Source organism: Culex quinquefasciatus, chromosome 3 (assembly GCF_015732765.1).
Source record: "Culex quinquefasciatus strain JHB chromosome 3, VPISU_Cqui_1.0_pri_paternal, whole genome shotgun sequence".
Lineage (NCBI taxonomy): Eukaryota > Metazoa > Arthropoda > Insecta > Diptera > Culicidae > Culex > Culex quinquefasciatus.
The window spans coordinates 105932630-105946587 of NC_051863.1; the positions used below are offsets into that span (position 1 = coordinate 105932630).

The following is a 13958-nucleotide window of genomic DNA, read 5'->3' on the forward strand; positions in this document are numbered from 1 at the left end:
AGATCTTCAATGTTTTGGACTCATTAGAAAGGTCTTTGATTACCTAACCAACGATCGGTCGGAAGATGGATCCGGACATAGTTTACATGCATTTAAGTGAGATCCGGCATAAAAAAAAGTACATAAATATCACTTAAGTGGTCATAACTTGAGACAGGGTTGCCAGATCTTCAATGTATTGGACTCATTGGAAAGGTCTTTTGATTACCTATCCAACGATGGGTTGGATAATGGATCCGGACATAGTTTAAATACATTTAAGTGAGATCCGGCTTCAAAAATGTACATAAATATCACTTAAGTGGTCAAAACTTGAGACAGGGTTGCCAGATCTTCAATGTATTGGACTCATTGGAAAGGTCTTTTGATTACCTATCCAACGATGGGTTGGATAATGGATCCGGACATAGTTTACATACATTTAAGTGAGATCCGGCATCAAAAAAGTACATAAATATCACTTAAGTGGTCATAACTTGAGACAGGGTTGCCAGATCTTCAATGTACTGGACTCATTGGAAAGGTCTTTCGATTACCTATCCAACGATGGGTTGGATGATGGATCCGGACATAGTTTACATACATTTAAGTGAGATCCGGCTTCAAAAAAGTACATAAATACCACTTAAGTGGTCATAACTCGAGACAGGGTTGCCAGATCTTTAATGTATTGGACTCATTGAAAAGGTCTTTTGATTACCTATCCAACGATGGGTTTGGATGATGGATCCGGACATAGTTTACATACATTTAAGTGAGATCCGGCTTCAAAAAAGTACATAAATATCACTTAAGTGGTCATAACATGAGACAGGGTTGCCAGATCTTCAATGTATTGGACTCATTGGAAAGGTCTTTCGATTACCTAACCAACGATGGGTCGAGTGAGTGGTCTGGATATAGTTTACATGCATTTATGTGATCCGATTCGCAACTCTGATACTCTTTTATACGTAGCTTTTGAACTACTTATCGGATCTTCAAACAATTCAATAGTGCAGTATGGGGCACCAAACCGGATCGAATGCAACTTATTTGACTCAAATCGGATCAGCCAGTGCCGAGAAAACTTGGCAAGAATTTTGAGCACCAAGGGGAATACGCACACACATACACACACACACACACAGACATTTGTTCAGTTTTCGATTCTGAGTCGATAGGTATACATGAATATAGGTCTACGAGCTGTTTTTCAAAAGTTCATTTTTCGAGCAGGATTATAGCCTTACCTCAGTGAGGAAGGCAAAATCCTTGAAAAAATAAAACAGAGAGTTTTTTAAAAAATCTGCCAAACTTGTGTTACTCATCTGTTAATGAATAGTGAAACATGTTATCAGAAGTGAACTTTAATCTAGTTTTCGAATCTGTAATAACCCAGAAGGGGTTTTTTCCATTTAGGAACTACATGTTCATTTCGAATTTCGTTGATTTTTTTTTGTAATTTTATACCATTATTTTTACAGCACCACAATTCTACAGTTCTACAATTACAAGAATGATTTGCATTTTTTTATACAGAAAGAAAACACAACATGTAATGCAACACACGGCGTGTTTCCTAGAACAAACTCAAGACAAAAAAAATCGGCAAGTCGGAACTCCATGAAAAAATGCCTGTTTCCTAGCATTTTCGGGGTCCGTCAAAATAATTCTTCGGGGGGTCTAAAACAACATTTTTTTCGATTTTTTCGTTTTTATAGAATTTTTCTTCACAAAATTCGAAGAAAATCGATGCATGTACATATCCATAAAATTTCTTATGAATATGCCATCTATACATATTTGATCAATATTTTACCTCGATAAAAAAATTTCACCAGATTTCTAGCTTTCTCTGAAATAACCCAAAAATCTTTTCTTTGTACAATTCTAGAGTTTTTGCCTACTTCACCTTAATGAGGAAAGGCCACTCGAGAAATGAACTTCTTAATTTGACCTCCTAGACCCACCTTCACGTATATATACACGGTGTGTTTTTTAGAACAAACTAAAGATAAAAAATCGGTATGTCTGATATTTGGCACCGTGAAAGAAGGGCTCTTTACCGACATTTTGCGGGGTATACCGAAATATTTCGTCGGGGGGTCTAGAGCAACTTTTTTTTTTGAAGATTATTTTTCGATATTATAAGGTGTTTGTTCAAAAAAGTCACAGAAAATCGGTGCATTCATGTTAATATCACTCAAACTTCTTATGAATATGCCTTGGGGACTCTAACCAAATATATTTGACCCATATTTGACCTCCACCAAAAAAAAAACGAACCAAATTTACCAGATTTCTAGCTTTCTTTGAAATTACCCCAAAATCCAAGCTGGAAACTCCGATACGACCGAAAGTAAATCTTTTCTTTGTACCATGTGTCATGAATTTACACATTTCCCGGATACGAAATTGAGCTTTAAACAATGCAAAACATGGATTATTTAATAAATATGCTGTTCATTACCCCATAGGTTCCAAAAATATTTTATTCAATCCTCTGCCACATCACATTATTTCATTTTAAAACATTTTAGAATCAATCACATTGTAGAGAACAGTTTTCTGAACAAGTTCCATAAAAAAGTATCAGTTTTGGTTCAATATAAGCAGAGATATACCTTTCACATGATGGGCACTGCCTACTAAGATATTTTTAATCTCATATCTCTGCTTATATTGAGCCAAAACTGATACGTGTTTACTAAACTTGTTCAGAAAACTGTTCTCTACAATGTGATTGATTCTAAAATGTTTTAAAATGTAATAGTGTGATGTGGCAGAGGAATGAAAAAAAATCGAAACCTATTGGGTAATAAACAGCTTATTTAATAAATAATCCATTTTTTGCATTGTTTAATGCTCAAATTCGTATCCGGGCAATGTGTTGCTGTATTTTCATGACAAATGGTACAAAGAAAAGATTTACTTTCGGTCGTTTCGGGGTTTCCAGCTTGGATTTCTGAGTAATTTCAAAGAAAGCTAGAAATGTAATAAATTTGGTTCGATTTTTTTCGGTGGAGGTCAAATATGGGTAAAATATAGTTGGTTAGAGTCCCCAAGGCATATGCATAAGTAGTTTGAGTGATATCAACATGAATGCATCGATTTTCTGTGACTTTCTTGAACATGTTTGCAAACATCCCATAAAATCGAAAAATAATCTTCAAAAAAAAAAGTTGCTCTAGACCCCCCGACGGAATATTTCGGTATAGCCTGCAAAATGTCGGGAAAGAGCCCTTCTTTCACGGTGCCAAACATCAGACATACCGAATTTTTCATCTTTGAGGTCTCGATAAAATACACCGTGATATAGCGACTAAGAATCAAATTCTGAGCAAATGCCTGTGCGTGCACCGAAAAAATGCACTCGATTATTTCAGGACTGGCTGAACCGATTTGGACCGTTCTGGTCTCATTCGATCCGTCTTGGGGTCTCACAAGACCTTAGCTAATATTATGAGGTTTTGTAAAGTACTTTAAAAGTTATGCTAAAAAACTAACTTAATCCACCTATGTGGTTGTTGCCTTCCTCACTTTTTACCAATATTTGGTGATATGATGGGTTTGGACACAAATTCTATCTATCTTCTATATATATACAAAATTTCGACGGTTTTGTTCCAACGCGAATCAATTCAACACGGAACGTCCGATCGAGGTGCTCTTTGTTGCGTTGGGTTCGTATCGTAAGTTCGTAAGTTCAAAGAAGGTTCTTACGCCAAAAAGCTACAACTTTGGGCACTCTGGAACCGATTCTGGAAAATTTGCAGATTGTATGGGAAAGGTTAAAATCAAGTTTTGATCACAGGAGGCTGAATAAGCAAAAAAGTAAAAAACGTCAACAAACGAAAACGGCAGAACGAAGTTTGTCAGGTAAGGCTTGTTTCTCAATAAAGAAATACACAAATGTCACTTAAGCGGTCATAACTTGAGACTAAGCGTTGTCAGATCTTCAATGTTTTGGACTCATTAGAAAGGTCTTTTGATTACCTAACCAACGATTGGTTGGAAGATGGATCCGGACATAGTTTACATGCATTTAAGTGAGATCCGGCATCAACAAAGTACATAAATATAACTTAAGTGGTCATAACTTGAGACAGGAATGCCAGATCTTCAATGTATTGGACTCATTGGAAAGGTCTTTCGATTACCTATCCAACGATGGGTTGAATAATGGATCCGGACATAGTTTACATACATTTAAGTGAGATCCGGCTTCAAAAAAGTACTTAAATATCACTTAAGTGGTTATAACTTGAGACAGGGTTGCCAGAACTTCAATGTTTTGGACTCGTTGGAAAGGTCTTTTGATAACCTAACCAACGATGGGTCGGGTGATGGGCCTGGACATAGTTTACGTGCATTTATGTGAGATCCGATTCGCAACTCTGACACTTTTTTATACGTAACTTTTGAACTACTTATCGGATCTTCAAACAATTCAATAGTGCAGTATGGGGCACCAAACCGGATCGAATGCAACTTATTTGACTCAAATCGGATCAGTCAGTGCCGAGAAAACTTGGCAAGAATTTTGAGCATCAAGGGGAATACGCACACACATACACACACACACACACAGACATTTGTTCAGTTTTCGATTCTGAGTCGAAAGGTATACATGAATATAGGTCTACGAGCTGTTTATCAAAAGTTCATTTTTCGAGCAGGATTATAGCCTTACCTCAGTGAGGAAGGCAAAAAGGTTGTAACAGAAGGGTGTTTTTTGTAACAAAACCCGTCATGTTATACATTTTTAGAAACGGGAATTTGTCATGAAAACACAGCAATACATTGCTCGGAACCTATTGATTAAATATTCTAAGTATAGCAGTGTTTTATGCACAAATTTCTATCCGGTCAATCTGTTGCTGTATTTTCATGGCAAATTGTACAAATGATTTTTTTTTTCGATCGCATTGAGGTTTCCAGCTTGGATTTTGAGGTTATTTCAAAGAAATTTAGAAATCTGGTAAATTTGGTTCGGAACATTTTATTGGGGGTCGAATATTGGTCAAATATGTAATTTAAAGTCTCTCAAGGCATATTCACAAGGAAAAAAAAAACGTCATTCAAAAGTTTACAAGCAATTTTTCAAGTTTTTGGAATATAGATTAAATTTTTTAGCAATAATTATTTTTCAAGAAAATTCTGAAGGGATTGAGTTAAAAAATTGCAATTGTTTCATCTCCTGACAAATTTATTAAAATTTTCATTCATATATATTTTAAAATCAAAATAATTTTTGAATAGGTGAGTTTCTTTAATAAATTAGAACATATTATACTGCCATTCTACGCATAATTGTCCCATGTAATTTTTTGACGATTCTAACTTTTTAGCATTTTCAAGTTTACTGTAAGGTATACTCTAAGAAAAACACATAAAATCTAGTACTTTGTTCGGAAAATCATGAAAAACAACACCAAGTCTGTTTATTCCATCGTTACACTTCTACGCATAATTGTCCTACCAAGAATTTTCTATCGCGGGATCATAAGTTTTACGACGCATTCTGTTTTGTGTGCCTGTTGTAAAGCAAGAGGATTACTAATAACAGTATTAAAATGCTAACTGAATAAAGACAACTAACTAACTATGCTAACTGGGGCGATTAGGGATATATAGGGCTAATTATGCGTAGAAACACAAAAAACGGTCCAAAAATTTCAATCGCGTTTTTCTCAGTTGCTCATTTTCGAACATGGGACAATTATGCATAGAACGGCAGTATAGCGAATTGAGAAAGATATGCCAGCAGATAATAATATTTTGTATAATTATTAAGGAGTTTTAGGTCACATTTTATTTTGAAACGGATTGTTTCTATTCAGTTCTGTAATATTTTTAAGTAGACTGAAATGGTTCTTTGAGAAAAAAATGTTTGAAAAAAAAAATCTGTTTATATTTACATGTGTTCAAACATAAGGTCGTTGCTAATATTTTTCAAAGTTAATGTTACCCTGTCCCTTTCCTCCTTTCAAAAATGCCTGAAAATTTATGGGGCAAATTTTTTTTTTCAAAAAACTTCAAAATGAAAATGGATGTTCATGGAAATAAAAATCTAATCAACTGATTCTGCGTTTAAAATCTTATTTAACACGCTGAAGCTCTTGAAAATAAGTCAAAGGGGGGGATGTAATGAAAAAGAAGAAACAACGAATTCATAAAATGCTCAATTAAAAAAAAATAATCACTGCCTTGTTATGACATACAAAAAAAGTAACAACAAATATATTTGAGAAATTTTTTTTTTTCAAGTTGAGTTTGAGTATTTAAAAGCTTTAAAGTTGGAAATCAATTAATTAATTCTGATGTTTTTTGTCATTTCTAACCGATATCAATAAAAAAATTGTTAAAACATGTCCCGATACGTGCCAATTGTAACATTAACATGTGCATTTTTGTAAAAGAAAACCAAGCAAATTGTATACCACAAACTAAATTTTAAAGAATTTAATGTTTTTTTAAAGTTAAAAATTTAAAAAGTGTTCTTTCAAATGGGTTTCCTATGCAGATAGAACCTCTTGAACATTTAATCTAGAAATGAAAATATGTTACCAGAAGAGTCTTTGAAATCCTTGAATTTCTGAAGCCAAACCTAATATAATTCGTTGATTTAAAGCAATTTTGCTCAGAGAACGGTCCACACATAGTATCTCGGGCAAGTATTCAAAACATAATAACGACATATGATACTTCTAGAAATTCATTTGTATGGTTTAAAGCACCAACATAATTTTCCTAAAGTATCCCTTTAAACACGCCGTGTGTCCATGTGTTGGACAAAGATTAATTTGTGTGTGTCACTTGCAGTGAACACACATGTGCCCATATATCCATCCATATCCTATCGGCAGGCCATCCATCGAACCAATGTCCAATCAAAGCAGTCAGTATCGTGCGTGTAATCGAAGTAGCCGGTCTGAAAAATATAGTTGGTCGTGCGCGCTAACATCCGTGTATGGCCTACTATGTAATGTGATCAGGCCCTTCGCACAATTGGTGGTGCTCGCTCCAATCGTTACAATTTTTGAATATATCTTTTTTCGGCAGAGTGGAAACAGTGTTTAGATTTGTAGAGCAAATCGGAAAATATGTGCTGTGAACAAATCAACACAACAGTGTGGATAGTGAAGGAACAAGGCCGATCACCGCAAACAAAAGTTGAATTTAAATTTTTGAATTAATCGGGGTGAAATAAATATTCAGAGTATCAAATGGATAGTCAAAGAAAGGTACAGTGTGTACTGAAGGAAGCAAAATAACGTGCTAAATGTAACCTAACATTACAATCAGAATTCTTGAAAACAAATCTTCGCAAAACATTATTGGATACTCTCGCATTGTTTAAAATAGTGGAACACAAGGTAAGCTTTTTTATGTAAATTATTCTTTTTGTCTTCTGTGTTGAGCGGGTATATTTTTTGCGAAAAATTATAAATCGATTTGAAATGTGATGTGTTATATTAGAGGACTAAATAGTTGACTAAGTAGTTATTGTTGTGTGGCCATGTGTGTTCCCTTTGTTGTTTTTGGACATAAGTGTAAAATAAATGACGGTTTGTGTTGTTGTTTCTAACTGACAAAAAATAGTAAAATTTTAGGTGTTTTTCGTTTTGAATGAAAAATACTTGAATCTTTAGACAAATTTGCCCAGGAACCAACAGTCTAAAACAAAATCTTACCCGGCTTGGAATGTCTTCTAGTTTTTCTCCGTATAATACTGTGCCGTGCTCTTTATCGTTTTGTGAACAATAACTGCCACCAAATGAAACATTGAAACTGGGTGCTCTGACTCTGAGGACTGAAATTGAGAACCATTTGACCTTTTGAATAGATCAGAGCGTAAATTGATGTTGCGAATATACAACTAAAGCTACCATCAAACTCGATTGTTGTGCAAAATAACAATTGTGTTACAAACGTTTATTACGAAATTTTAATGTGTGTTTCAAAATATTGTCATGTACCGCGAATCCGATTCAACCTCACGATTTTTTTTCAAATGAAAAAGACTTTCATTTTGTTTTCTAAGAAGGCGTTTCCAAATTGCCTCGTTTGAATGAATCGAGTTTCACTTTTGAAAATTTTAACCATTTATAGAGTTTTTTTTTGTAAGGTTCTAGAAGCTATTGTGTTTCATATGTTTATAGGACCCTTCGAAAAAACATAAAAAAACATAACACAAATATTTTAAACTGTGAGTTGATTTTGGACACAACCGAATTTATTTCAAAATGTCATTTTGTATGGTTGAGAAACTGACTCGTTTGCAGAAAATTGACAATTCAATGTCCTATAGTTTCAAATTTTGGAATGGAAGGGTAAAACTAAAACCTTCAAGCCATACGTATAATTATTCAACCTTGATATTAAACAAAAAGTTAACGAGGTGTGAAAAAATTGCATTGCGTTGAAAACATTTCATCTGTATGCAGAATCGATAAAGGATATCTTATCCACTGCTGTGCTCTTTGCTTCGTTTTGGAAGACAAATCCACCAAAAGGATTTATATTTTTTTAAATAATGCAAAAATAGGTCACAGTACGAGTACGCATAAAAGCAAAATAATATGTTATTGCAATAATTATATATCTCTATTTCAAAATTTATTAAAATTGTATTATTCACTCTTCACACAAAAACAGTATTGAAAATTGTCAGACGGTCGCATAATTGAATATTATTCATTCTTAAATGCATGACAAAGTCAAATGTGATAATTGAAAATGACTCGATTTAAAACTGTAACCGGTGTTCATATACTGTTTACTTCTCGGTTTATTCAATGATTGAATATAATTGACAATTAACGACGCTTCCGACGACGAAGATAAAATACTAACTGTCTGGTTTAATATGTTGAATGTTAGAAGTTTTATTGTATAGGACGTTATTAAATATCATTTCCTAGTATAAAACTATTATTTTTTCTTTTTTTAATTTGCAGAAACCAACTTCATTGACCAACATCATCTTCCAGGGATAATCTTGCGCTCTCGTTAGTGACAGGTTCGGTAAACATCAATTACAAGCTCGTTTGCAGTGCGTAGCTTGTGCCAGGTCGAAACAGAAAAAGGCATACTCACCAGTAATTAAACCAGCAGCAGTTGTACAAAGCTGCGTTACGTGCTTCGTTCAGTGGCGTTTTTAATCATTACATGTGCGTTTTGTAAGATTCTTCTTAATGGTTAGTGACATGTGCTCAAAGGTGTGTCACGTGGTGCAGTAGATCTCAAACGCATTTTTTTTTTTTTGGTTGGCTGAATTAGTTTTCTTACGAAGAAGGGTGAACCAAGGAGGAAAAAAAAATGCAAGTGATAATTCTGAAATATGTGCAAGTTCTTTGCATCACCGTGTTTTTCTCCAACAATATCAACTGTGATAAACTATTGTTGCACAATGAACAGGAAGATCAGCACCTGTACCGAATAGGCTCGTGTGCTGCTGAATGTCTGACGGAGGATGATGCCCTAAAGGTAAAAAACGATATTTAATGTCAATACTATGACGCTTTTCTACTATGAAGTATATTTTCTCTCATGAAATGTAGGGCAGGGAGGCAGAATGGATTTAGACCAACTATTAGGCTAGTATCTTACAAAAGTCGTCAAATAACATCAAGTCATTTCTTATCACCCTTCAACGTTGTATTACTTTAGATGGCTTGTTTTCCAAAGTGGACAATTCTGCCCCGCACCCTGGAACCTGCATCATAAATAGTTTTAAGTAAAACAAAATCATCAACCAAGCGTACAACATTGAAGGGAACATCCCAAAGGCTTATACTACACTAAATTCATAAATTTGTATGTTTTTCTATGGGGTTTGACACATTTTACTTAGGCGGGCCATTGTGCCCCCCTGCTCCTATGCCAGAAAGAGAATTATTTCCGCTGCACTGAACTGTGGAATTGCAACAAAGCTTGCATAATTGCTGGCAAAATAGAACTTTTTTGTTGATGAACAGATTATTCCATTCATAGAAAACAATTTTCAATTTGAATTCACTCATTTCTACTCTAGTAATTTACTTTAAATTTAAGGTTCTCTTCACTATTTCACTATGCCGGGAACCGTGGTGTAGGGGTACGCGTGATTGCCTTTCACCCAGTCAGCCTGGGTTCGATCTCAGACGGTCCCGGTGGCATTTTTCGAGACGAGATTTGTCTGATCGCGCCTTCCGTCGGACGGGAAGTAAATGTTGGCACCGGACTAACCTTAAGGTTAGGTCGTTAGCTCAGTCCAGGTGTAGGAGTCGTCTCCCTGGATCCTGTCTCGGTGGAGTCGCTGATAGGCTGTAGGACTAACAATCCAAAGGTCATCAGTTCGTATCCCGGGGTGGATGAAAGCTCAGGTGTAAAAAGAGGTTTGCAATTGCCTCAACAATCAAGCCTTCGGACACCTAGTTTCGAGTAGGAATCTCGCAATCGAGAACGCCAAGGAAATGCTGTAGAGCGAATAATTTGTTTTTTTTTCTTCGATTTTTTTTCACTATATCAATATATTTGAGTATGGAAAAGCTGTTTAAGGTGAAGCCGTTGGTCATTTTCGAAGAAAATTGATCATCACTATAAAATATTCTGTATTACATTCAATTTAACGAATTTCTCCACCAAAAGAAATCAGCATGTGCCGGTTGTTGCCTTCTTGAAGCCACTGAAACAATTTTTGATCTAAATCAATTGTGCTTCAAAATTTATATAATTTTGTGGCACAGTCATTGACGTCCTAGTTGGCAATCATTGATTAATGATGATTTCCATAACTTTACAAGGAATGGGAAAATTGTTACCAAAAGGAATCGGCATGTTTAGGGCACTACTCTAAACAACTTTTTGAAAGAATTTTGTCACAATATTGAAAGCGACGCAAAATTTATATCTTTGAACGACAAATCATGACAATCATGGAAGTCTTCACGTTAAGACATTCAAAATCTTTATGAATATTTGAGTCTTTTTTTATGAATCAAATGATCGCTATTAATTTTTGTTCATAAAACAAGAGGTAAAGTTAATGAAAAACTAATATAATAATAGAGCCCAATGGCCAGCTTAGAATGATGATTCTATTTCACATCTATCTATTTGTCACATAATTGAATATTTAACCTTGAGTTTGGCAATGGTTTTTTTGGGTAAATATTTGTGATTGTTCAACTAAATTCATTAAGTAATTTAAAATATGTTTTTTTTTCCAAATGTTGCCCTTGATCTTTTTTTTGTGAGTATGGGTAAATTACCTACCATAGATAAAGCTTGATTTTCAGTTTGCGGAAAACTTAAATATCGAATAAAATCCAAAATTGAAAAACTTTTTTACGTTTTGAAAACATAAAGAAAATATTGAAATTGCAAAAAAAATAATCCAAGATATTTTGAGTTATTGCTTATTTGTTTAAAAATTGTATCTTCAAACATTTTGCTTAAAATAAGTGGGAAAACATAAAAAAAACAGTCAAATACTGCATACCATACACAGCAAAAAATCCGATGGTAAAATCGCATGCAAAAGCATGCACATCACCTTCGTCAAAATAAACACTTAATATTACACATTGCATGTACAATTTTTGCAACACACAAAAAAAAGTTGCAACCGACGGGATTCAAACCCAGCACCAACAGTATGGACTGGCGCCTTAGTCCACTCTGCCATCAGACCGATGTAAAGCTGCATGGATAAACGCATATATGAGCTTGACATTTCGGTCAAGTAGGTTTCCCATACTAATGGGCTACATATTTCAGGATGTAAAATCACATAAAATTGCATAAAATAATGCAATATTTATTTTACACCCAGGGCTTTTACACGCAGCTGGATTACTACTTTTTTAGCTGTGTACCGATAAATTGATTAATAATTTAAAAGATTAAAAAAATCAATATCAATAATTACAAAATTAAAAAGGAACTTGGCAAAAACATTTTCTTTTATGAATTCCTTGAAATTTTTCTAAATCCTTTTTTTTCATTCTTCGATTTAAAATGATTATGAAACTAAACAAAAATATCAAAAACTATACATTTGCCAATTTAAAAAATACCATGGAAGTTATAAGTATTGTTGAACTTTTGATTATTTTTTCAAAAACTAATTATTTGTGTTTCTACTCTGAATCATAATAATAAAATTACATTTTTGAAGTTTTCTTTAGTTATTGTTTAGTTTCTTTATTTACAAAAAATACCTACATTTGGGTTTTTTTTTAATTCATTGAGATTTTTTTTAGGTGGTTAATATTGACTTATCTTATAGAAAGTTTTTTGTTTGAAATCATTCTTTAAATAAGAAATGCCTATTTTTTGAGCATTCTGGAAAAGTCTGGAAAAAAGTCGGGAAAAAGTCGGGAATTTGAAAATGAAGTTTGAGTGGTCACCCTGGGCCGGGTCTCTGCGGCAAAATTTTTTTTTGGTTTTTTTTGTATGCATTAATTTTGTTTAGTTTTTGTTTTTTTATTCTTACTTTCGTTCCTATTCAACTGTCTTCAATCTTTTACTTGTTTTGAGTTCTTCATATAATTTAATTTCCTTTTAAAAAGTGTTGTAAAATATCCTTAAACATTTTTTATAACTAAATTTATGTGTTCAGTTTACAAATAGGGGAGTTTGGGGTAATGTGGACAGTGGGGGTAATTCGGACACCCCTTTAAAATCACCTTTTCTTGGGATATAAAGTTAAAACGGCAATTTAAGTGATAAGGCTAGTACTAGTAATGGCCTAGGAGTATGGACAATAGGTTAAGTAATTTTGGTATAATATGTTAAAGTTTCCAGATGCCTTAAGTTCTAATATTTGAAGGTTGGTAAATAAGGGTTTGCATGGATTATATGGCAAAAAAGTGAACAAATTTTGTTTAAGGGGGTTGCTTGGACGATGCCTGAGATATGTACGTATAAATAGTGTGCATTTTATCCATTTTTATCATCAACAATTGAATTTTTTGTTAGAACATGCTATGGGGGTAATTTGGACATGGCTTGTGGAGTCATTTGGATATACCTGAAAGTCTACCTAAAAGGCAAAAAAAGTAATTTTTATGGTTGGTTGAGTTTTTAAAGGGATTTAGATACATGTATTTAGAGGGATTTGAAATGTCAAATAACTCAAAGAGGAATGTGAGCAATGAGAACTTTCACAAAACTCCCATTTTTTAATTTAGATAAATTTATTTCAATATTTGAATGGATGGAAATCTAATCTAATCTAATCTAATTGCCAAACAAGGTACCCCTAGACCAAATTTGGGCCTAATCGAATAACTTTTTTTCGAATCTTGTTGTTTTCGGCTTTTTGTTTGTTTGGGCCATACACATTTCAGCATTATTGATCCAATTGACCCAATCCCAATGTCACCCCTGTTAACGGTATACCATTTTTGTCAAACATGAGTCAATGATGACGTTTTGTTAAACTAACCAACTCTACAAGTTGCTTTAACCCAGTTTTGGAAATTTGCTTCCCTTTTCTGGGATATACACACTTTTGACCAATTTATTATCACGTCACGCCATACAATGTTGAAAAATATGGAATTTTCTTGTTGTTTTTCACAAATTTTTTGTAGATACACATTTTTTAAAGGTTGCATGGCCTCTTTTGTTATTGAAATATACTTAAATTATTTATTTAATTCTATTTAAGTTTGTATGGTAAGTCTGTGCACATTTGTGAAACGCTGTAAATTTTTAACTTTCAAGACACATTTGTGGCATGTGCATTTGTGATTAGATTAGATTAGATTCAAGACACATTTGTGGCATGTGCTTTCCTGATTTTTGTTTACCTTGTTTACTGTATCTTTCAACTGGTGTAACGAAATTAGTTCAAACTTGGAGCGTTTGTTTAGCGATAGTATACGAACCGATTACTTCAAAAAGTTCAACTCCATTATGCAAAGTTCTGAAAATATTTACCATCAAACTTTAAAAATCGATTTTTTGGAGCAGTACGAATT

General features: G+C 33.8%; 1 protein-coding gene across 6 annotated transcripts in view; it reads left to right on the forward strand.

Moving 5' to 3' along the window:
• The first annotated feature begins 6891 nt into the window (after positions 1-6891).
• Positions 6892-13958, forward strand: part of LOC6030844 (tyrosine-protein kinase receptor torso) — a 47042-nt gene continuing 39975 nt past the window's right edge. The window contains exons 1-4 of one of the 6 annotated variants that reach the window (XM_038259252.1): positions 6895-6999; positions 7204-7361; positions 8946-9185; positions 9268-9474. In XM_038259252.1, the coding sequence (XP_038115180.1) occupies positions 9307-9474 (168 nt within the window). In that variant the 5' untranslated portion in view covers positions 6895-6999; positions 7204-7361; positions 8946-9185; positions 9268-9306. Of the gene's footprint in view, positions 7000-7203; positions 7362-8945; positions 9475-13958 lie in introns of all 6 variants that reach the window. The other 5 variants (XM_038259253.1, XM_038259254.1, XM_038259249.1 and 2 more) reach the window with 5 other exon arrangements.